This window comes from Malaclemys terrapin, chromosome 3 (assembly GCF_027887155.1).
Source record: "Malaclemys terrapin pileata isolate rMalTer1 chromosome 3, rMalTer1.hap1, whole genome shotgun sequence".
NCBI lineage: Eukaryota > Metazoa > Chordata > Testudines > Emydidae > Malaclemys > Malaclemys terrapin.
This window is the reverse complement of record NC_071507.1, coordinates 77,409,527-77,434,999: the sequence shown is the minus strand read 5'-3', so window position 1 is coordinate 77,434,999 and position 25,473 is coordinate 77,409,527. Positions and strand designations below refer to the sequence as shown.

The 25,473-nt window shown below is 37.9% G+C and overlaps 1 protein-coding gene across 1 annotated transcript in view; it reads right to left on the bottom strand.

The window, feature by feature from the left end:
* TARBP1 (TAR (HIV-1) RNA binding protein 1) overlaps positions 1 to 25,473 on the bottom strand; it is a 99,235-nt gene that overhangs the window by 41,730 nt on the left and 32,032 nt on the right. The window contains exons 8-17 of the mRNA XM_054022059.1: positions 24,625 to 24,721; positions 22,303 to 22,392; positions 17,001 to 17,139; positions 15,783 to 15,879; positions 15,362 to 15,537; positions 11,378 to 11,475; positions 6,554 to 6,715; positions 3,711 to 3,904; positions 3,038 to 3,299; positions 2,749 to 2,937 (exon numbers count right to left, since the gene is read on the bottom strand). Of these exons, the coding sequence (XP_053878034.1) occupies positions 2,749 to 2,937; positions 3,038 to 3,299; positions 3,711 to 3,904; positions 6,554 to 6,715; positions 11,378 to 11,475; positions 15,362 to 15,537; positions 15,783 to 15,879; positions 17,001 to 17,139; positions 22,303 to 22,392; positions 24,625 to 24,721 (1,504 nt within the window). The remainder of the gene's footprint in view (positions 1 to 2,748; positions 2,938 to 3,037; positions 3,300 to 3,710; positions 3,905 to 6,553; positions 6,716 to 11,377; positions 11,476 to 15,361; positions 15,538 to 15,782; positions 15,880 to 17,000; positions 17,140 to 22,302; positions 22,393 to 24,624; positions 24,722 to 25,473) is intronic.

Sequence of the window (25,473 nt, the reverse complement as noted above, 5' to 3'; positions counted from 1 at the left end):
GTGCTCACCCAAGCATGTGTAGGCATCGGGGATAGCGACCTGGCAGGAGACCGCCTATGTTTCTGTGCCCTCTTCCTTGGTCTTTTAGAGGAAGGTATGTCTCCTGAAGGAGGGGTGCCCGGAGAGGAGATCCGTTGTTCTGTCTCTCGTTGGAGAGATTTCTCCATTAGGATCATTTTGAGTCGGAGATCCCGGTCACGCCGGGCTCTCACCTTTAGGTTGCTACAGTGGGCACATTTTTGTGGATATGCACCTTACTGAGACATTGGACACACAAGAAGTGCCCATCAGAAACTGGCATTGCTTCGCGGCAGGAGCTGCATAGCTTAAAGCCTGGGGAGCCAGGCATCTTAAATGGTTAACCGATCCCGCAGCAGGGGAACTACGGGAAGGTAAACTGGGAGAAATTAAACTTTTTTTTTTGATCCAACAAAACTAACACTAACTACAACTTTCTATATGACTAACTATTTAAACTATTATTTCTAAAGGTTTGGCAAGAGTGATGAACACTGCCCCAGAGCTCAGTCTTCAGCTGAGGATGGCTGACAAGGAATTGGAGGACTCAGGTCATGTGCATGCTAGACTCGGCACCAACGGCACCGCGAGACACCTACTGTGCATGTGCAACCTGCACAGACACTGCTACCATAAATCTCTGGTCGACAGCGTCGGGATGCACAGACACTTGTAAATGGAGCACCTACAGGGATAGCACTCAAAGAAGAATCAAGATTACACTGTTTTAAAAGTTTCAGAGTAACAGCCGTGTTAGTCTGTATCCGCAAAAAGAAGAACAGGAGTACTTGTGGCACCTTAGAGACTAACAAATTTATTAGAGCATAAGCTTTCGTGGACTACAGCCCACTTTCGTGGACTACAGCCCACTTCTTCGGATGAAGTGGGCTGTAGTCCACGAAAGCTTATGCTCTAATAAATTTGTTAGTCTCTAAGGTGCCACAAGTACTCCTGTTCTTCTTTTTACTGTTTTAAAACTCTTCCCAATATTTATGGTTTTATCGGCCAAATACAAGCACAAAGCTTTTTGGAGATTATTTAGTTTCCCCATAAGAACTTCCTGTTCTTTGTTATTTTGTAGCCTCTCAATGCAACTCACTCTTCAGTACCGTCCCAAAGGATATGCTATCTTTCTATAGCACTGATCATCTACAGTGGAACCAAATATTTTTAAGGGGGACTATTTTTCCACTTTAATCAGAAGTAGGAAGCCAGTGGAGTAAAAGGTTTTTCTTGTGTTGACATAAGTCAAGAGATCACACAAAGTCCTTCAAGTCCTTATCGGCTTAATATTGCTGTGGGTGTCATCAAAAACTCAATATTTACTAAGCTACTACAAGACGTATCTGAGATACTACATTTATTTTCTATTCTAAACAGAAAGGAAAACAACAATATTCTCAGTTACCACTATGTGGTAACTGTTGGTAAACACTGACTTTTTAAATTCATCTACTAAAGTAACAGATTAAGAAAAACATAATTCATAAATTGGTCAAACATATACACAAAGATGAGGAAAGGAGCTAAAGAAAATGCTACAATTTAGATCAGAATGGACTACAGTTATTTGGTGCCAAAATACACTACAATAAACTTGCATGCTGGCATCAAGGATCTAACTGTAAACATGATTAAAAAATCCATAAGCTTCATAATCAATACAAACATCCAAAAAGGATTTTACTAAAACCCAGGAAAATAGGACCTTTCACTCAATTCCAAGTTTTCCTGAAACTCCCCCTCCCCCTTCATCAAATGTAGCTGAAGCAACTGGACTCCTGGAGGACAGGAAATGACATACTTCACCAAATTCAGTAAAGATGGATTTCCTGTTTTCCAGAATGGCAAGTAAAAATATAATAGAACTGGCTCCAATGTTAATAAATTAATCTTTCTTTAAGATAATAAAATCTTTGTTTGCAAGATTACATTTTTTCTCAGCATTCTGGAATCCTGGGAAAAAACCTCTCTACAGCAGCAGCAAAAGTTGTCTGTTTAAATAGTGTCCTAACTTCTTATCTAATAGCTCACCAATGTCATCAAAAAACAGCTCTATAAACCATTGGATAAAGATACAAGTAATAATGCATACTGTAGATATGAAATTATAGCAAAACACTCACTAATGAGACCAAAGGAAACTGAAATCATTTTCATGAATTCAGAAGATCTTGGATAGGAAGGGAAGTGAATAATTTACAAGTCAAAGGTATAGTACCTTTCATTACCTATATCACAGGAACAAGTAAAGGGGAACTGGATGAGTGAAACAAATTGTAATGAGATATAAAGCCTCTCTCTTGTAGGTCACCATTTTGAAGCCAGCACAGATTGGTAGCGACCAAAAGTCATTGCCATATAATGATTTTTTGTGATCTACAAGAAATGGTCTTTTTCTGTGTAGTTCATAGTAGACAATTTTCCCTCCACTGCTCACTAGAACCCTAGCTGGCAGGACCAGCAGAGACGGCATGGACTTAATGGACCTGAAAATTAAACAACCTTCTTACCCCTAAAGGCAGTCCCTCCTGAAAGGGTGGAATACACTATATTGATGTTCTGAGGATAAACAAAAATGACTTTGGTTCTAGTGTTCTCAATCCAGCATCTTTTGTGAGGAGAAAAATTCATTGAGATAGCTGAGAGAGGAAAAAATCGTCTATTAAGAAAAGATGTCTTCCACTCGACAATTTACATACATTTACAAAAAAGAACACTAACACTTACCTCCTTTATTTTTGAATATGCTTGACCCTTGCTACTTGCAGCAACAGCAAGAACTTCAGTGTCAAACACAAACTGAACAAAGGCTTTTAAATTAGACCAAAATATTAGCTGTGTGTTGCTCAAAGAGGATATAACTTTCCAAGCCAGATCAAATGCATCTATGCAGAGAGATTCGGATGAGCCCAGAAGCTGAAAATAAAGAGGAGGAAAGCAGTGTTTAATTTCGGGCGGGGGGGGGGGGAATCTTCATTATTGTTACTGACCATAGGTGTGCTTTTTTGTCTCTTACCTTGGGAACAAGCACTTTCATGCAATGAAACACAGGTAAAACCTGGTCAGAAGGCAAAAGAGTTAGAGCTTCCAGTGCAGACTGTAGAGTTCTTATTGGCCTTTGGACTGCAAGCAAAGATAGTTCCAGAGTCTCATCATTTGACAATGGTATAAATTTATGATACTTATTTAAAATAAAATGAAGGCAAACCCACTGGTTATGTACATAGCTTGCAACGATTTTCCCCCATCCTTGAGAAGATGTTGATTCTTCAAATAAACTGTAACAGAGAAAATACTTTTAAGTCCATATTAATACTTCAGTTTCTTTACATACAAACTACAGGCCATAATGTAATGTCCTAACAGAAAGCAGATTAGAATCAAAAGTCTAAATGCCAATTCAACTCCCATTAAATTCAGTGGAAAGATATCTATTCACTTCAGTAAGAATCAATTGAGTCCTAATTCTCTACTCCTACTACAGAAAGAGCTAAGATGAGCAAATCCATTTCGCTTCCACCATATTCTGGATCTGAAGAGTAAGAAGGCTCTTTTAGCTACTTAGACATCCTAAATTAATTAAGTTATCACTTATGAAACTTGTATCTTGTCACAAATTACCAAAAAAAGTTACTTTACTCTGTATTAAAGATGTATAGATAGTGACTTGAACTGTAGCATAGACATACCTATTTTTTTCCTCAATTTTGGAAGGCTTCTTTAATACTTGATTAAGTTGAACAGAGGAAATAAAACCTTTTAGGGTTTCAACAGCATGTAGAGATTTAAGTTGCAGTTCAGGTTTCTGATCAATAATCTCACAAACCACAGTTAGTGAGGCCATACTAACTACTTTTTGAATCTGTTCTCCAAGCTTTGGTTCCTAGTAATGAAAAATTAAAAATCACACAATCAACATACTAAAATTTCCCCTAATAAATTATGAATAATATACGGATACATATTGAATACCTTTAAAATATTCTATTATATATGAAAATCTGATTAGAAAGTAAAATGTAGGGAAAAACAGGTGTGTATGTATCTATCTATCTCATCTTACAAATTACAAGCATTCCTTTATCAGCACCAGCCCTGTAGTCTGAATATGACATGACATTCATAGTCAACTGAGTGGGCAGAAATTAACTTATGTATTTTTACTAATAATGGAAATGGTAAGAAATTAATTTCATTCTAGTAAATTACAGCACTTGTGCCAGTACAGTTAAGGCTGAACTGCAACTAAGGTCAGTCTTAATTTCATATTTTCTATTTTATGTCACAAACTTAGTGTTAAGCAAATATTCAAATGTATACCTGTCACAAGGATATTTTCCCCCAAATGAAATTCCTCACAAATTATAAGTTTGAATTCTATTATTTATTGAAATCTGAACAAAAAGTAAAATTCAGGCACACGTAGCCAGAGTCCTCCAAGGCCAGTAGAGAGAGTAGTTAAAGCAGTCTAGAAGGCAACAACTGTCACTTCAACTAAAGAGGAATTATTGTGTCTGAGAAGCAGAGCAAGCAGAAGAGACTATGCGATCTATTATAGCATAAAATGCAGCTCACTCCTAATCAAAATATATTAATTTGTGTGTAAAGTTATATAAGAACAAGTGTGCAGGGGTGAGGAAAAGGGACAGAAGATTATATAAAAAATTACTGAGCACTGTCAATGTGTACAGCAATGTACAAAATGCAATATTATAACAGATTATTTTCTGACTGCCTCCAGCTATCAGAAACACAGAAAATGTTTCGAACCTCTGCCCACCTTCTCTATGAAGAATGGCTGTAAGAATTTGCTGCAATCTTTCAACAACACATAACTAACATAGAGACCCTATTCAAACACTCATTACTCAGGAAACCCCCTTGATTCAACTAACGTATTGACTTGGGAAGAATTACTGAGTCAGGCCTCAATATACTGTTCCAATATGCTACTAATCGACAAATGTCATTTTTGTTTGATAAAATGATAAATTATGATAAAGTCACAAATAGCTGGAAAAAAAACTAACTTGTTTTTCCACTTAGTCATGCAAAAATGATACTAGTGTGTTTTATCTCTCATTCTGCTCTCAATGTATGATTTAATTTCTTAACTTCTTTGAGCCTACTGATTTGTTCTGACAAGGATAGGATCGGAATATTAGAGGGTGTTTATCACTGCCACTATAATCAAGGTTGAAAAACAGTTTCAAACATACAATTCTGTTTTTACACAATTCACCAAAACATTCACTTTGTGTAATAAGGATGACAGTGATTTATGCTAATAAAAAAATGAGAAAGTGAGCAAAATCTGTCCATCCATTTTTTCACTTTGTGAAGGCTTAAAATGAACACATTTTTTCCCATTTTAAAATTCTATCCTTTTAAAAATATCAGGGCTACCATAAAATAAAAACAGATACGGATTTGGCATGAATACAATCCTCCTCTCTTTTTGAACTATTATCTTTGCTTGGCTTGCGGGAGAAAAATATTTTGATTTAAGAAAGAGATGAATGCATATTCTATAGAGGATATACCTTAAACCTAGAGACACCAACTTAAAGATTAACTGAGCTGTGAATGCATGCAAAGTACAAGACATTCTGCTGCCACTGTAGTAATCATTAAACTCCCACTAACTTAAAAGGGAGCAAGAAAGACAGACAGACAGACACACACATAGGAAATTAAATCCCCCCAAAATCTTTTTGACAAAGCATTAATGTCAAGTCTGGAAATTCCAAAAGTTAAAGTTCCTCTAGCAATATGAATTCAGCCATGTTTCACATCAAACTTTTCTCTTTCTCTTGAAAAATGAAAATATTAACCTATTACTCTACATATAACACATATATAACTGTGGGATATAAAAAGTGGGGGGAATGAATACTGCAACAGAATGTTAGCTTTTGGAATTTCTTGACCTTGCAAATTTAACACTGTATTAATACTAACGTTTGGGAGATGGGGTTTCAATTTAATTCTATTTTCAAAGCTATCTAACATTTTACTGTATTTTAGGCAAAGGCCTTTGAGTACTACACAAACAATCTTATTTGAGAAAAATGTGTTTATTGCCACCAATGCATTGCTTTAGCTATATAGCAGCTGTATATCGTTAACAAAGAACTACAGCCAGGGCCGGCTCCAGGGTTTTGGCCACCCCAAGCAGCCAAACAAAAACAAACAAAAAAAAGCCGCGATCGCAATTGCGATCTGCGGCGGCAATTTGGTGGGAGGTCCTTTGCTCCGAGCAGGAGTGAGGGACCGTCCGCCGAATTGCTGCCGAACAGCTAGACTTGCCGCCCCTCTCCGAAGTGGCCGCCCCAAGAACCTGCTTGGTAAGCTGGTGCCTGGAGCCGGCCCTGACTACAGCACTACAGTCCTAACAATGTCCTTTGGGAAACAGAGTGTTTCACTGCAATATAACACTGCAGATGAATTACACAAATGAGTTTTCTGTAAAGTAATATATTCATTAATATTTGTATCATATAGTTATGCCATTTATCCCTTGTAAAATTACCTGTTCATTGCCCGTCTCCTGCAGATTTTGAATAGAGGCATTTATGAGAGAAGAGATGAAATTCCAAATGGAGGGCCCCTTTTTCCAGCCAGCGTTTGAGCATAAATTCACCAGCTCTGACGATAATGCTAAGTATAAATTACAACGATCCAGATCTGAAACCTAAAATGAAGAAGGTAGGTAGTGTCACTAAAAAGGAGAAAAAATAAATTGAAAATGAGACAGCTAGAAAAAGGCAGGAGCAGCAGCAACAACTACAGTTGGACAGCCTTTTCTTCTTGTGGCTAAACACACTTTCTTCTCTCCCGTCCTGTCAGGTTCCCCCACTCCACCTTAGGGTTCTCTGAGTAACCAACAACAACTTTGGTACTATGAAAGGAATCTCCAGTCGTCTTTTTTTACTAGAAACTTCCTTTCCTCTCCATTTGACCACGGGCTCTGCCCTTCTTTCTGAGGGTCCATATATTGTTTCAAGCAAAATCAGCTGTTTGATAACTGGACCACTGCTTTTTCTTCTTCTGCAGATGTCTCACCGCAGAGTCCTAAGAAAATAGCATACTTCTCCCTGGCCCTACTTCGCTTTCCCACTATGTCCCCTTTGTTCTCTGGCTTCTAGCTTCTGCACTCCCCTTCACTTACTTCTCCTACTCCACACCACATAATATCACCACCACCTTCCTTTTCTCCTCTCTTCACCCATTGTGTACTTTCATGAACTTTACTGCCTTCTCTACTCCCGGAGAGGTAACACCTCCTCTTCTTTAGGAACTATTAGGAAAGGGACAGAAAATAAGACAGAAAATACCCATAATGTCACTATATAATCCATGGTGCACCCACACCTTGAACACCATGTCCAGTTCTAGTAGCCCCATCTCAAAAAGGATATAGTGGAACTGGACAAGGTTCAGAGAAGGGCAACGAAGATGATTAAGGGTATGGAATGGCTTGAGGGGAAAGAGGAGAGATTAAAAAGATTAGGGCTGTCCATATTAGAAAAGAGACAACTAAGGGGTGATATGATAGAGGTCTATAAAATCATGAATGGTGTGGAAAAAGTGAATAAGGAAGTATTATTTACCCTTTCCCACAATAACAAAACCAAGGGTCACTCAATGAAATTAATAGGCAACAGGTATAATACAAACAAGAGAAAGTACTTTTTCACATGATGCACAATTAACTGTGGAACTCCTTGCCATGCGATGTTGTGATGACCACAAGTACAACTGGGTTCAAAAAAAGAACTATATAAATTAATGGAGGATAGGTCCATCAACGGCTAGGAGCCTAGATGGTCATGGATGCAACCCCAGACTTGGGGTGACCCTAAACCTCTGACTGCCAAAAGCCAGCAGGGGATGGATCGGGGCGGATCACTCCAACTGCTCTGTTCTATACACTGCCCCATAAGCTTTGGTACTGTCGGAGACAGAATACTGGGCTAGATGGACCACTGGTCTGACCCAGTATGGCCATTCTTATGTTTCTTTTCTCACTTTCACAAATCCTCTTCTCATTTCAAACTTAGTCTTTGTCTCAGTCCAGGTCCCCTCTTCATCCCATCCTCTATCATGAACCTCTCTTGTACTCTTTCCATATCAGTTTTATTTCCATACTCCACGCTCCCTCTTTGATTATGTTCCCTCTCAAAACTCCCACTCCACTGCTGAAAAACTCACCCTGATCCATAACCTCTATTTACCTGCTACCCTCCACCTCTTCACTCTTGATGAAACACAGCTCTTTTCTGACGCCTCAACCTCTGTTGCTACATTCCTCTTACAAGGACCATCTTTTTGCACTCCCCCAAGTGTTAGAAGTGGCTATGAACTTCTCCTCCCTCCCTGTTAGTCACTTCCTGTCCCTTCCTCCTTCCCATACAACTTTCTTCTCTGGAGTCTACACTGGCCAGTTTAGCCTAGATTCACAAAGGGACTTGGGCTTTGTGACATGAGTGTCACTTTTAGGTACCTAGAAAATCACAGGGACAAAACTGCGATTCACAAAGCCTGAGTCAAGCACCTTAGCTCCCTATACAACAAATGGGGGGAAATAGGCAACTTAGAATGAGATTTACAAAATCAAACAAATGAGGCAAGGAAGCGTCTAAGTTAGCCAATAGGAGACAGCAATGAGAAGAATGTGTGCTAAGTCCCACTCCCCTCAGAGAGGTAAGTGCTGAGACAAGGCTGCAGGGAAGTTCCCATCACTGCTAGCGATTTATAGCTGGGTATCCCTCTCATGGAGTCAGGTGGCATAAGTGCCTAAAGGTGTTTCTTGTGAGAATGAGCTACGCAGGTGCTTAACTCCACACAAAATGGCCGGAGGTGATACCCACCTTATAACTTTTAGCCCACTGATTAGAATACTAACCTGGGATGAGGGAGACCCAGATTCAATTCCCCCTGAACAGAGGGAGAAAGCATTCGAACTGGGGCTACCCACCGCTCAGATGACTGCAGTAACCACTGAGCAATGGGATATTCTCATGTGGGTTTTTCTCAATTTCTCCTGTTGAGGCTGTTCCACAAAGGATAAATACTTAAAGGGTCACTGGGCCAGAGAGAGAGAGAGAATAAGACTGTAGTCTGGTGCTTAAGGCACCCTCCTGGGAGTTGGGAGACCCAGGGTCCAACGACTCGTTCATTAGTTAGCTACAGTGGAACAGCTTCAACAGGACAGACTGAGGGAGCCCCATATCAAACTATCCCAGAGCTCAGGGGTTAGAGCACTCTTCTGAGAGGTGTTGGAAACCCCTGTTCAAATCCTTTCTCCTTCTCTGGCACAGAATGGGGAATTGAACCTGGGTCTTAGACACTAAATGCTATTGTGAATCTGGACCTTTCTCCCTTTACCCTCTGAGTAGCCACTACCTACAGTTAAAATCTTGCCCATGATCTCCTATCTCTTATCTTGTTTACAGTAACCTTGTTTCTGTCTTTCATCTTCTCACTTCTCCCCATTTAGTCTATCCAAATTGCATCTGCTGAAATCACCTTCCCCTTGTCACAGTGCTCATCTCCTTGTACTCATCTTCAAGGCCTTTAAATCTTTGATCTCATTTCCTTCTACACTTCTATTGCCACTCAACTCCCCACACTTCTATCAACCCATTCATCTTTTTGCTTTCTCTCTTTCCTCACCCTCTACCTTTGTACTTTCTGTTATACTGCCTTCTATGCTTTGAACAGCCCTCCTCTGTCTGCCAAGTCCCTCTCTCTTCTCCTGAAAACCCACATCCTTCAGGACTACCTCTTTTCTCATCACCATGTCTCATTCTACTCTTTCTCCCATGAACCATTTATTACTAGTTTCACCTTGTGTGTGTCTTTTAAGCTCTTTTGTAAAGCTCTCTGTGCAAGTCCAACACATATAACTAGTACTCCTGGGGGAATTCTGCGCCAAAAAATAAAAAAATTGGAGCACAGTATTTTAAAATTATGCATATTTTAGTTGCCAAAATAACACAATATAATCACTCAATTTTTAATAATTTTGGTAATTTATTTAAAAATATCTGTCAACAAATATGTCAGCAATACAGACAACAGCAAAAAAGAATCCCCCAGGAGTAGAGAGTTAAAGAAACCCCTACAACAACCCAGTTCCAGTTGGAGGATGATTGAGGGGGCTGTGTGGGACTCCCAGAGCCCAGACATCTGCACTCCCATCCCCCCAGAGTCCAGCTTTGGGGCACCCCCGCCCTCCGGCCCAGATACACACACCCACTTCCCCCCAAAGCCAAGCCACGGAGCACCCCCTGGCCTAGACAGCAGCCCCTCCCCCGTCCCCCCGCACAGAGCCCAGCTGCACAGGGAACCCCTCCAGCCTAGACACCAGCCCCCCACCCCCCAAACACACACACACACACACACACACACACACACACACACACAGAGCCCAGCCGCAGGGCATCCCCCAGAAACCAGCCCCTTCTTTCCCCCCAGAGCCCAGCCGAAGGGCAGCCCCCAGTCCAGACACCAGCCCTGCCAGAGCCTTTACTCCACCCAGCTTCTATACTGTCCCGCTGGGGGACATGGTGTAGTGCGGCCACCTGCTCTTCCTCACCCTTTGCTAGAGCTGGCTGGGTCTCCCAAGCCCTCTCCCGTCCTGGGAGAATGAGGATCAAAGAGCATGCAGCCTCCAGCCCTGCCAGGCTGGGCGCTCCAGCAGCCCTTAGCGGCAGCCAGAAAGTCTGTGGGCAAAATAGGGAATTGTGCATTCTGCAGTAGCGCAGAATTCCCCCAGGAGTAAACTAGTTATTAGCTATTTTTTATGAAGTCAAATACCACTAGCACCTCTCGGGTTTCATTTTAGGACTCTCCGTGAAACCACAACATGAAAAACTGTTTAAATTTTAACTAGCCATTAACTGAATACAGTAAAGAGGGAGAGGAAAAATAAAATTTTGACTAGTACTATAAAAACAAATTGCCAAGTAACTGTCTCTCAAAACCCGCAGTTCAGTACCTCTGCTATAGAATTTCTTTAAACCAGAGCAGTGACAATTAATGTAGTGAACCGTTCCCACTGTGTCAAATTTCAAGTCAGTTTACTGGCTAAGGTAAACCGAATATTTGCTGAATTCCCTTTACAGGAAGAAACTTCAGATATCTGTCTCAGCAGGCTTTTATCAAAAACCATAACAAGAGTTTAAAAAGTATTTCTATGCAAAATGATTTTCTGGGTGTTGAAATATTTCATTTGGAAACATGTAAAAACATTGCCAATTCTGTGCATAATAGATTAACAATCAGAACTGCACTGAAAAAACAAGAAATCAGACACAGAGTCTTTCAAGTATCTACAGTAAATACTTACAGTATTCAATTCACTTGTAGTGAGTCTTCTGAGGACAAAGTCCAGTATACTTTCTGCAGCAGTCATAACAGAATTAGAGAGAAAACTTAACACCACATCTATACAGAAAACAAAACAAATGCACTATTAAAACAATGTACTTTTTTGTGTTAGAGATACATGATATACAAAGTGGACTAAATCAGGTTACCATACAATGTCAAGCTATACAAGAATAAGCATTTACAGTTCTCTTAAGCTTCTGATCATTCGGTATAAATGACTGCTCTTCATTTTATTGTATACTGTATTATTGCAGTGGGTTCTACTTCTCTTTTTGAGGGGATCTGCATCTGATTGGCTAGAGGGCTATAAAATGGTGCACAGAATATCAGGGTTTTCAAGAAATGTTTATGATTGTCTTTTTAGGTTTAGGCATTCTATCTTAAAGGACACACGCAAAGCTCTGCTGCTTAAAAAATTATAAAAACTTGATGTTAAGAATCCCTCAAATCTTCTCTAGTGTTAATAAATCTGGAGGGCATTCAGAGTTCCAGATCAAATCTCAAACTGGTAGGTCCAATTTAATGGCCAGGTAAACCTGTAGTTCATTGGTTTGCTTTCTATGTTTATCAGAAATCAATTTGATTGAATAAACACCAGAGAGATCTCAAAGTCAATGAGATTATTCAAGTGCTTAAAGTTAAAGCACATACTCAAAGGCTTTGCTGGATCAAGGCCTAAATTAATTAGAACGACTCTCAAACTTTATTATAGTACATTATATTATATATATGGGGGGAGGGACAGCTCAGTGGTTTGAGCATTGGCGTGCTAAACCAAGGGTTGTGAGCTCAATCCTTGAGGGGGCCATTTAGAGATCTGGGGCAAAAATCTGTCTGGGGATTGGCCCTGCTTTGAGCAGGGGGTTGGACTAGATGACCTCCTGAGGTCCCTTCCAACCCTGATATTCTATGATTATGGTATTCTAATGCCCAAATTATGTGTGTGTGGTTGTTTGACCTTTACTACAAAAGTTTCTCGGTCTTCAATCAACAATTTAAGTTAAGGCTGCAAAACAGGTTCCATTCAAACTGAATTTTCACAGTTTCATAACTTAAAACTGGAGCAAAATCCCTTCAACTGCTTTTACAGTTGAGTGAAAGTGAAAAAAAAATACACCTTTTCTGATTTAAACCAAAACTGCTATGATCATATACATCACTGAGGAGTAGTATGCTTGTATGGGGAAATTATGTTATATATATTATATATAAAATACATTTGTTTACACATTTATGATTGGATGCAATTGCAGAATGAGCATGCACATCAAAAAAGATCACCATGGGCAAGACTTTCACTTGCCCAACGCACCCACGCAGGAAAGTAAGCGGTTGGGCTACCTGGAACACCAGTGTATGCAATGGGGACAAGCGCAGGCACCACTAACACTAGCCCTCCTTTACCTCCGCAAAGGTAACCAGGGAATGGATAATGAACACAACCACTGGCTCTGTTCCCACAATATGCCAGTTAGCACAACTGAACTGGCACAGAGGGAGAAGAATTTGCTACTACAATAGCCAGTAGCAGATACTTTCTCTCTTAGAACAAAAACGAAGGAAGCTGAGAAAGGAACTCTTTCCTTGCTGCACCACACTCTGGGATAGATGTAAGGTCGCAATCTGGCCCAATGTCTCTCAATAGACACATAAAGATAGATCTATTTCATTTTTACGCACAGCTAGTTAAAGTGGGGTTCTAGTAAGAAAAGCAACTATGTGAAAATGACATGTTCTAACTACCGATCTATCTGCTCTTTTTAATTATTAAAATAAGGATATTTAAACTACTTTGTACTTTCATAGCATTGCAGAGCCACATGTTGCAGTGTGAAGTGGGTTATATTCCTTCTTGTGAGTGATCAAAGTTTAGTGAAATTTGTAAAGATGAAAGATAAAGAGCTGGACTGTTTTCAAATGTTCATAAACATTATTAAATTCCCAACCCATTTTTGCCCAAACTTTGTCATGAGCTTATTCCTCAGTGATGACATTTAGAATGCTCAGTTTCCAAATTCAGCTACTAATGTAATGTACCTGGGGGAAAGTTTTTTGTTTTTTTCTTAAACACATCTGCATACACAACCGCTAAAAGAGCATTCCTTGAAACTTTCTAAAGTAATTCATCTTTAGGTAGAGACCAAGCATGGAAGATTTCAGCCTAAAAAGTTATTTTCAAAAAGTTATAAGTAAATGAGAGCACAAGATTGTAATGGAAAATAGCATTTGTTACTTAGGGAACGCTATGATAAAACATGTACAAAACATAGTGCCACACAATACATTTGCATGGCACTTAATCATAGAAAATGACATAGGTATGTTACTCTGTAGGGGCTGTAGTGGGTAAATGTGGCAAAATGTACTTCACCACCTATATACCTCAATCTATATTTCAAGGGAAACCACAGTGGCACTGAAAGTCAGACGGATAATACATCAATATGGCGATGGCACTGAAAGCCTCTGCATGCCCTTTTTGCACCAACATATGGGGAGTTAACAGAACACAGGGAGGATAACAAAGCATGAAAGTGGAGTCTATCTGATTGGACCTGCTATGAAATAAACACCTATGAAGCACAGGTTGAGCTCCCAGAGAGATTCTCAAAGAATACCTTTGAGGATTTCCTCAAGGTTTTCTGTGTCACCTTAGAATTACAACAAAGAGCAAGCTCAGGGGAAAGCCTAGTACCCTTCCTGGAGACTTGCTCTGATATTTAATTTTTGAATTAAACACAATTTTAATTAAATGGAAAACTGCCAAATGCCAGAAACAATATGGACATATTCCAAAACTATATTGTGCTTATTATCAAGGTTCTCTATTTATTAACATGGCTGAAAATGGCTCAGCTGGCTGCTTTTATAGGAGTGCACATCTCTAGTTTGTTCACAAGGTTAAACGTTATAATTTAGTTCCTACATCAAATTATTACTATTACACCATAATTCCCCCTTGCATGCTGTTTGGTTCATGCTTTATCTGCAATAACAATTCTGCAAATGGAACTTAGGAATTCTTTTGATAAACCACAACCCAGAACAGAATCCAGCTAACGCTCCTATAGTTCTGTTGGCCCTCAAAGGTTATCAATAATAATAATTAGTAAAAAGTCATTTTTCAACACTAATGTCTGCAGACTCAATAAACGCAGATCTGTTGAGTAAGAAAATGCCAATAATACAGTCACCTTTCTGACCACAACCACATTTTGAAAGGAACATCAAGTACATTTTTGTACTTTTTTTAAACAAAGCATTCACCACTGTTAGTAACATCACTGTACAAGTTTGAAATCAGTTTTCCATACATTGTGTCCCTCTCCCTTTTTTTTAAATGGTAAACATGGCAAGACAACTTGTACATTTACTGTATTTCCCTGTTCAGTTCATAGCTATGGCAATTAAGTTTATTACTTGGCTTTACTCTGCATCAGAGAAGCATGAAAACACAGCAGGTCATACCTAAAATGTGGCGTGGCTTTTCTTATATGTCTTGATACCAAAGCATTTAAAAGGAGAAAAAAAGTTTGGAGTTCAATCCTGTAAGATGAAAGCAGCCTCCTGGGAGATTCCTCGGACTGCTAGGAACTCTGCAGGCTCAATTCCCAAAGAATGGGCTCATAGTTATTTATAATATGTGCATGTTATCCAGGTTCTAAATACCTGTGGGTCCAATCCTGAAGGATGCCAAGTGCTTTCTTGGAAGCATTCTACATCCTCAACTCACAAGCAGTGGTGGGATTCCTGCTGAAGCCCTTCTGGGGTTTGAGCCCAAATTCTGATTTGGAAGGCATGCCCTTGATTATAAACTTTTTTATGTACATTACTTATGAACTGATATTACTTGACAATATCCCTTTATCGTAGTAAATATCCACAAGTTTAGTTTGATTATAAATTATATAGGATGCAATATACTGAAGAGATCACTAACCATCTTGTGGACTAGACTGTTTTAACAAACAGGTCTGTAATAGCTTCAAGAGTAGCTGTAGACTTTTATCCGTTTTCAGTGTTGGTATGTAAGCATTAGTGCCAAGTTTCAACAAGACATCCAGAAGAGGGTGCAAGAAAGACTTTAGTTCAACCCGTTCAGCGTTGCTTTTTTTGCTGCACAAAACAAAAATTAAAAACAAATATTCTGTGAACTTTTCTTAAGTGTCTAAGTCACATGAAAATCTAGGACTTAGGCGCCAAAGTCATTTAGGCACTTTTGAAAATTTTACAAGACAAGTTCTAAGGCAATTGACTACAGGATGATCCAAAGCCCACTGAAGTCAACTGGAGTCTTTCTACTAGCTTCAGTGGGCTTTGGAACAGGCCCAAAAGAAAAATGTGACGAGATTCCTACTTGCCTTTGTTTATTCTTCATCTCCTCCACATCTGCAGCCAGCAGAATCATTGTAGCAACAAGCTTAGCTTCAAACCAGTCAGGCATACAGCAGTTTTCTCCTGATTAAAGAGAATTTAAATTTTCCATGATATTTTTAAAAAAAATCTCAGAATAGTAATTTTAACTGCTAATGTAGGTTTCCAATCCTATTAACAGCAGGCAGTGATATATAAATGATTCATTAATTCAATGTACAAAATATCAGCATAAATATTAATAATGAACACTTTGCATTCTTGTATATACATTTAAATTAAACCAGGTTAATTTTCATCCTCTACCTACTACATAAGAAGGCATCTACCTGCCTTTTGGTTAAAATACATTTTAGGCTACATGTTAGGTTCTTTATCAGTAAATCCTGATAAACTTTTTTTAAAAGTACTTTTTAAAGGGAGGCTGGGATTCTCAAAGGAGCTTAAGGGAGTCATCCCCCTGAAATTCAACCTACTTAGACTTAAAACAATTCTTAAAAACAATTATGAATGTTTGAAATGTGGCTGTGAGGCAAAAAGTAGAAAATTCTGTTCAGAATTTAGCTTTGTGCTCGTGATTTGCATGCATTTATTAAACTGCATACTTCTTGTGTTATAAGAATTTACAAATTCATCTGCTGAACAAGGTGAAGACTAATCTCAAAAATCCTAATTGCTTGCAAGTATGTGCAGAAAGCTGTTTAGCTCCAAACTAAAAGTACGACACAACACATTTGTATATCCACAAATATGTAAGTCCAGAGTATGTAATTTATAAATTCTGTTAGTGCATGCTATGGATTTTGTAAACTGTGCAACCTCAATAAATCTATATTTTTTTCCTTTCCTAAACGGAGACTGGGAAAAAAATAAAGAAGGAAATTAAATGCACAAAACTACTAGTGCTAATGCAACACTGAAGTTGCAAATCAAGCATTCAATTCAGCTAATTCCAAAAGTTTAAATTTTTTCTGCAATATTGTATTTTTTAGTCCTGTTTCCTTTCTTAAATGCAAATACTTTTTTATTAAGCATTAACAAAACAATATCATGAACTACATAGGATTGTGCAATGTAACAAGGTTAACACTGTATAAAAATCTTTAATTTTACAAATTTGACTTTAAGACATTAAGCTTGTTATATCACTAACTCTGGTGTTTGCATTTAGGAGCTATTAATTCATAAAGATTAACTGAACTTACTTTTTGATGCAGGTGCCTTAAGGTAATCTTCCACGAGAGTATGTACATATACACTTAATGAAGATCTTTCTTGATGCTCAGCATGGCAGTTTATGGACTTTCTGAAGCATCTGTCATGAGTATACAGCCAATCGCAAAGCTAAATGAAATAAACGTTACTATTTAAACACTTCTGCCAACTTAGGTTATACAGAAGAAAACAAGTAATCTGACACAACTCAATACACTTAAATTCTCTCGAAGTGTGTGTGTTGGTGTATGTAATAATACACTTTTGAGACATATGTAGAAAAAGGAAGAAACCTACAGTATTTTAAAAAAAAAATCCTGTGCTTGTTTAAGCTTTTGATACTCATAACAAGAGTAGAAAAGATGCTGAGCATAGTCATTACTTCATTAACCTGCTGTGCCATCGCATGCAGCTATATCTACTTATTCAGCCCGAATGTTCTGAAGTCCAAATATTACTTCTTCCATGTTTTTTCATTTAAATTTCTAATTCTGTGGCTGAATGTACCCCTTAAAGGTTGTGATATACGTGTATTTTGAGAATTAAAATTCACAATGGAAAGCAAAAAATTAATCTTACATGCAAATTTGTCTTCTTTGGGAATGGAGTTCTGTTATTCTTGTAAATGCTGGGTTTTGCCACACACACACGAAAATCAGAGGCAATTCTCATGCAATTTTTTGGCACCCAAATACTGGCCCTTTAAGAGGCTCCCAGACACCCACTGCCTCAGAAAATACTTCCAAAACTATGAAAAAGGAAAGACACATATAGCAGATAATCATTCTGAAGAGAAGGCAAATTTAAAGATAAGACAAAACAGTTTATTACTCCAGCAAACAAATACTATGTCCACTAAGAAGGGTGGATAAAAATCAATGATGTTAAAAATATATATATAAAAACAAATCTGATTTTTTTTTAATTTAAATCGGTTTTTTTTGATAAAATGCTTTTTGAGGAAAAAACCTATTAAGATACCTTATAGCTCAAAGATATCTCATTATGGAATAGGGATTATAAATTCTAATTCTGAGTCTGAGTACATTCATGTAATGTTTAAGAAAAGTTTTGAAAAAGAGTTCCAATAGTTCATGGATTAGGGACCCAATCTTACGGAGTTCCAGGGGCTTCTGTATAGATTATTTAGGTTAATCTTTCTATTTACCCAATGGGACTCAGTGCTCACTCTAGAAGAGAGCATCAGAGATGCTTAGTTGTGCAGTTCTCAAACTGTGGATTTGTGTCTCCGGAGATAACATGCTTGTTAACAGCAAAAATGTTTTAAAATACATAAATAATATATAGAGGTGAGAAATAGACTGCAACTCTATTGTCCTTCTGCAAATTTGTGTACACAGTCAGTCCCTTACCTCTCTCTAAAAGTGCAAAGTTTCAAAAAGTTCAATGAATAGACGATTGTTGGGGGCAGAATAAATCTGGACAGGGAGAAGAAGTCTGGAGATAAATGTGAGTAGGGAGGGACAGACAGTAGAAACAAAAGTGGAACTGTTTGAGCAGCATATTCCAGAAGTCTGGAGGTCTTTCTGAGTGTAGCCTTCATTGATTTGAGATCTACCATACCATTCTCTCACTATAATGGCAGCAGGCTGTAAAAGAGGCCCAGTTTGGGAATATTTTAATGAAGTTCCTCTACCTGTGGGTAAGACAGGCATGCATGCAAAATGCAAACAGTGCAACAAAGAAATGCAGGGCCTGGTTGCCCAAATGAAACAATATCATGAGAAGTGTTCCTTCTCAGGAGGAAGCTGCACTGAAGATGATGAAAGGAATGTCTGAACATGCAGGATCTTCAGGTTGGTAAACCTTTTAATTTCATACTTCTTTCTTAAGGACTGCTTGTCTTCCTTCTGGACTATTCTTGAATTCTCATGTTTGAGCAAAAAACTGTAGTGGTTACTCTATGGTACTAGCATTTTAAATGCAGTTGTGATAAAAAATAAATAACTGAAATAGGCAGATCTTCCTTTTCCAATTTCCACCTTTAAAGAAGTACGGAGTGTCAGTGAATGCAATGAGTAATACTAAATGAGCAGTATGGTAATAATAATTAAATAACTGCATTGACTTATTTTGTTTAGGAGAATCCATCCTCAACATACAGGATTCTGAAGACTATCCACCTTCAATATCACCACCATTTTCTATATCTGTTATCTGCCAATTATAGTGTTTCAGTCTCATCATGTATGTCACACAGCCACAGTATATCACCTGTAGCAAAAAGAAAAAAATATCTCCATCATCCAGAAACAACCACAGATAAGTTTGTGATAACCATCAGTTTACAAAAAGAGGTAATTGATGAAAAAATTGCCCGGTTTGTTTATGCAACAAACTCCCCTTTCTGTATGATTGAGAACCCACAAGTCATTAACATGGTTCGGTCATTAAGACCAGAATACAGTCCACGCAACAGAGCAGATGTCGCAGGAAAATTGCTGGATAAAGTGTATGAAAGAGAAATTGAATAGTGTGCAAAAGGTCTAGAGGGTGAAATTGTTAACCTGAGTCTTGATGGGTGGAGGAATGTCCGCAATGATCCTGTTGTATGTGCTTGTGTAACACAGAAGAAGGGAATGTCTTCCTTACAGAAACAATCAATAAAATCAGGAAATGCACACACAGCAGAATACTTACAAGTAGCAGTAAAAGCTATAACAAACTGTGAAAAAAAATGTAAATGTCTATTACGCAGCTTGGTCACAGACAATGCTGCAAATGTATCCAAGATGAGAAGAAATTATTTAGAAGAGTCCCAAGCTAATAACATACGGTTGCAGTGCTCATCTGCTGCACCTCCTAGCCAAAGACTTCAGTGTTCTAGAAATAAAGGCTAATGTTGTTGAAACTGCAAAATACTTCCGTAACAGCCACTTTGCAGCAGCTGCTCTGAAAAATGTGGGAGGAACCAAGCTAATTCTCCCACCAGACATGTGATGGAACTCAGTAGTGGACTGTTTTGAGCACTATATCAAGAACTGGCCTAACCTGATGAGAGTTTGTGAACAAAAGCGTGAAAAAATAGATGACACTGTCACAGCCAAAGTTCTCAACATTGGGCTTAAGAGAAATGTTGAACACATGCTGAGTGCCCTGAAGCCTATTTCTGTAGCCTTGAACAAAATGCAGGGAAATAGCTGTTTTATTGCTGACGCTGTTGAAATTTGGAAGGAACAGAGTGAGATCTTAAAAAGAGAAATATGCAGTGACAGAGTTAAATTACAAGTATTAAAAAATGAATGGGACAAGCACTATCTCCAGCTCATTTTCTTACAAATATTCTCAATACTCAGTAGCAGGGTCAAACCTTAACTGCTGAAGAAGAGGAGTTGGCTATGACATGGACAACCAGCAATCATCCCTCCATAATGCCAACTATAATAAACTTCAGAGCTAAGGGTGAATTATTCAAGAAATACATGTTTGCTGATGTTTTAAAGAAAGTCACACCAGTGAACTGGTGGAAGTCACTTAAGCACTTGATTCAGAGACTGCTGAAGTGATAATCTCACTTTTAACAGCAGTAGCTTCTTCTGCCAGTGTAGAAAGTAAATTTTCTTCCTTTGGACTAATTCATTCCAAATTGAGAAATTGTTTGGGACCTGAAAAAGCAGGAAAGCTTGTTTTTCTTTTCCAGATTATGAACAAACAGGAAAATGAATGTGAAGATGACCTGAGTTACCTGCAGAAGCCAATATTTTAAGTTTCTCATGTTGACCTGGCGGACACAATCTATTTAATTTTTTTTTTAATATTTCCATGTAACTATTTTAGTTAAAAATGATTTTAACAAAAACAAACCTGATTTTAAAAAACTTTAATGTTTAAATAAATTCAAAAATGCATATGCTTGTTTTGTTAAAATATTATGTTTGCTGTTGAAGAAAAAAATCCAGAATACATAACATTGTTGTTTTAGTTAAATAAAACAATGTAAGTGTCTGTCTGGTGACGTTCTCCTCCTAATACTGCTTGGCAAGAAAATCCTCCAAATATTAATGATTAATCTATTGAATTGGAGATAGTTCACCTCCCAATGACTTCATAAATATCTGCTTCAATTACCTTTGATAAATGAAATAACCAATCATTCATTTTCTGATATAAAACTCATCTGAAAAGTTTTCAAAATAAATCACTTTAAAAATGTATAGTGTGTACCTTCTAAAAACTAAACCTACATCTACCTCTAAGTTGTGAAGAATATGTATTAAGGTTATAACAACCAACAAGAATGCACTTCTATGTAGAAATCCATGATTAAATCGAGTCTTCCTGACTAGTGATTTAAATCATGATTTAAATCAAATCCACCCTGGCGCTAACTTTGTAATTTCTGAAAAACAGCAAGTAGTAGGGGGAAAAGTTGGGGAGGAAAGTACCTACAATGAGGAAAAGAAAAAACATGTAATACAGGAATAACTGCTTGAAGGGCAGCTTCAGCCAAGGATATTACATCCATCTTGTATCGTTAATAAAAGCAGAGGGAAATGCCCAACTCGTGGCTCTGAATATCTCATAAGAAGTCCTGCTTCACTTTCTCTCCATGAAGTTACCACTGATCTAATGCAGTGAGCATAGATCTCTGATGGAAAAGATTACAGACACCAGTACAGGCTCCCCAAACTGTAGCCTTAATTTCCAAGGGAATGGCAAGGAAGAAAGCAGGCTGGCACTGTGGATGCCTGGAAGTCTTTTGTAGAACAAGTATTTGGGCACCAAAAGTGTGCATGAAAGAACTGATTCTGATTTGCACTAGGATAGGGCTAAACACAAAAGTTACAAATTAGCTCATGTTCTCTCTCTGGAGAATGCTGTGGCAAAGCAGGGCATACAAGTCCGGTATGAGCTCAGCTCCAGCTCTTATGCTGCTTTGAAGTGCAACAGAAGCTCTGCCCTCAGGAGAAAGCTGCTCTTGTGCAGAATTCAGGTGCTCTGCAGAAGAAAAGAAAAAAAACAACCTTCCCCTTCTTCCTTACCGTCTCACACAATGGAGGTACATATTAACATCTTCTGACTAATTATCTGCTGGATAGCAGGTTGAGGGGTAAAATTAATCCCCTCTTTAGTGTTACATGTTACAAGGTACAGATACAAAGCACAAATCAATTAGCACTCAGTGCCAGAAGCGCCAGATGTGCCAGTGCAAAAGGGACTGAAAATTACTTCACATGCATATATTAGAGAATTAAAACATTCGCTATAACTAATACCAATAGATCAGAACATTTTGATTAACACAAAACCAGCAGCAGTTTCAATTCTCACCTCCATCCATAGTATAGTCCCTCTGCTTAAAGACTCCTCTGGTCTAAGAGACATGAGAAAACTTGAAATCTCTGGAAGTGACACTTTCTCCTAAAGACATTATTTAAGGTTCATTAGTCCCCAACACACACACACTCACATACCCACGTAATATTTTAGTGTGAAACTGAGACGAGTTTGCTTTCATCTGGCAAATGTTTCAATAAGAAAATCATCTTTTCCCTCCCACCCCCAATTTATTACCACAGGGATATAAACTTTCCAGAAATATTCATTTTTGCCTTTTTTCAGGACACACGCACAGTTCATTTTCCTACAGTCTGATGTACCCATATAGAGATGTACACTGAAGGCGAATGAATGGCTTGAAGCGAGGTATTCACTGATGGCTTTTTTTTTTTAAGTGAGGGGCAGGGTGTGTAAATGGACAACCTTAGTTATATTAATTTTAGATATTTAGAAGCCCCTGACTAATTCTTCTGTTTCTGCCTTTTCACAGGAAGCCCTGCTCAGGTCAGCTCATGGTCAGCCACAGCAAAATCTGAGACAGCAAAGAGAAAAGGTAAGCAGCTGTATTAGCAGACAAAAGAAAATGGGGTGGAGAATACAAAAGAGAACCTTTCATGTGGCTATCAGGCATAAGCAAGAGTACTGTGCACTCCCCTTTCATTCAGTCACAAACACCTCCATTCTCACTGATGATCATATGACATCCTTATGGCAACTACAGCAATTGCTTATGTGGAAATACATTAGGAAAGAAAGTAATTTTAGATTATTCTAAAAGAGATTTAGCAGATTAAAAAAAAAAAAAAAAGAGCCAGCAACTATATGATAGTAAGTTCTCCAAATACCACTGGTTGGGAATTGCTACTTTGCAGGAAATTATTATTAACCTACCACCGTAGCTGTTAGGTGATAAGCAAACAACAATGTATTAGTATTATTGATTAGTAGTAGTCTTCACCATGTGCTATGCATTGTCCTAGCAAGAAGACATCCCCTACCCCAAAGAGTTTATAATCTAAGAAAGCAAGACACACGTGAATGGAGGGAAAGAGGGATACAATCAAAAATATGTATTTATATCATGTAGGTTTTATATACATTATATACATCAGGGTCTTTTTTTTTTTTAAATTAAAACATATAAATTGAACTCAATTACACCATCAGCCTATCCGCTGTTAGATGGCCAATGTCTTGTAGGCTTCACAAAAGAAATGAGGCCTGAGGAGAGGGCTTTGTTCAAGGAGAACACACACACATTGCTGGTATAAATGAAAAAGGCAGAGAAACATTTATCAGAGGGTGAACAACAGGCAGTCAGGACTAGCATCACTTGATGGAAGAGGCAGGAAGCTAATGCTATCAGAGACAAGAGTAGATAAGGAACAGGAGCAGAGTCTTTAAGGTGGAGAGAAGCCGTTTCTACTTACATTTGGATTTCTTTTAAGTGTAACATTAACTCTGGATTTCCTGGGTTTCTATTGCCCTTTTTATTTATTTATTTGCAACAGTTACAACATAGCTGTAATACTTTATCCTTAAATTACTAATATGTACTCAGTCTTAACTGCAGTTAAATATATAGTTTTTATCCAGGAATTCTACTGAATTACATCAATCAAGATAAAAGCATGATCCTTGTTTGAGGTCAAGTTTGAAGTTTAAGAAGAAAGTTTTCTGAGCTATCCAAAGCATCAAAATCATTTGAAAATTTTTGAACCACATTTTATAGCTTAAAAGTGCCTAGACAAACTCTTGTGATGTTATAGAGGAGAAAGAGGGGAAGGATTTCCTTCTGATTCAACACCGAGCATGAAAAATTTCAGTCCCATAAAATAATTTGAGAATTAGACAACTTATATTCAAGATTCTAAAATGAAAGTGATATTTTAACCTGACTATAAAGTCATCATGCTAACATTACAAATATTGTTTTAAAATCTTTTATGTCATTTTGAAAGTCTCTTTAATATTAAATTTTAATTGTTAAATAAGTGTTTATATGGCACCTAGCACAACGGGATCTTGGGTCCATGCTTCTAGGCATTGCAATAATACAAATATTATCAATAAAGTACTGCAAATGAAATGCTGAATAAAAAAGGATCAAGTTGTTTCATATGAAAAATAAAGTTAAAAGAATTATTAGTATTAGCATACAGACCTACATCACTCAAGCACATTTTTAAAATGGACATTGCCAAAACTACAAATTCAGTAAAATCAGCTGCTCAAGTTCTATTTGGCAGCACTTACATATTGCATTATCATCTCTGAAAAATAAAACATTACACTAGAAAAAAAAGAACTTACCACATCTGTCAAATGCATAGCTGTTTGCAGAAGAAAACACTGAGCAGCTCCCCGCAACAAAATTTGATGTGTGATCATAGTGCACTGCAGGACATCTCTGCAAATGGATAAATATGCACCTTAAATTATAAACAGATTAAGTAGCTCTTAAAATACATATTTACCAACTATATTTTAACTGTAGTGATCAATATATTAAGAATGCAGGAGCATTCAGAATGTGCGCTGCACTTTCTAAATATACAAGATGATATAATTCCTCCCCTGAAGAGCATACAATCGAAAACAAGTGGGGTTATGATTCTAAATAAACACAAAAAACTTTTGTTCAGTGACAATTAAGGTTGCATAAGGACAAAACCCACCAACTCAAAATCTGAAAAGCCTGGAAATGAAAAGGTAAGGGCCTCTATTCCATGTCACATTCACATTGCCTATAACGCTGTTGGTAAAACACTCCAACAATTCAGAAGGCTTTCATTCACTTACATCTCTAACAGATATCGAAAAGTAATATGTACCCAGAGTTCATTAAATTCTCACTCTATCACAAAACCTTAACAGTGATCTCAGATGCTCCTGTATCACCAGATTGGCACATCTGCCTGTCATACATTCCATGCATTTGGGAAATTACTCCCTTAACATTGCTGAGGTCATCGATAAGATTTTGTGCTAGAATTCAAAGTTGATTATGTTGCGATGAGCATTGGTTTTCAGTATCTGTTGGAGACAAAAGCAAAAGCCTTACAGACTGATGGAGTGTATTATTAAGTGTTATAGGCAATGTGAATGCCAGATACTTTTCCCTTAGTTTTTCATTTTCATGTGTTTCAGATTTTGAGTTGG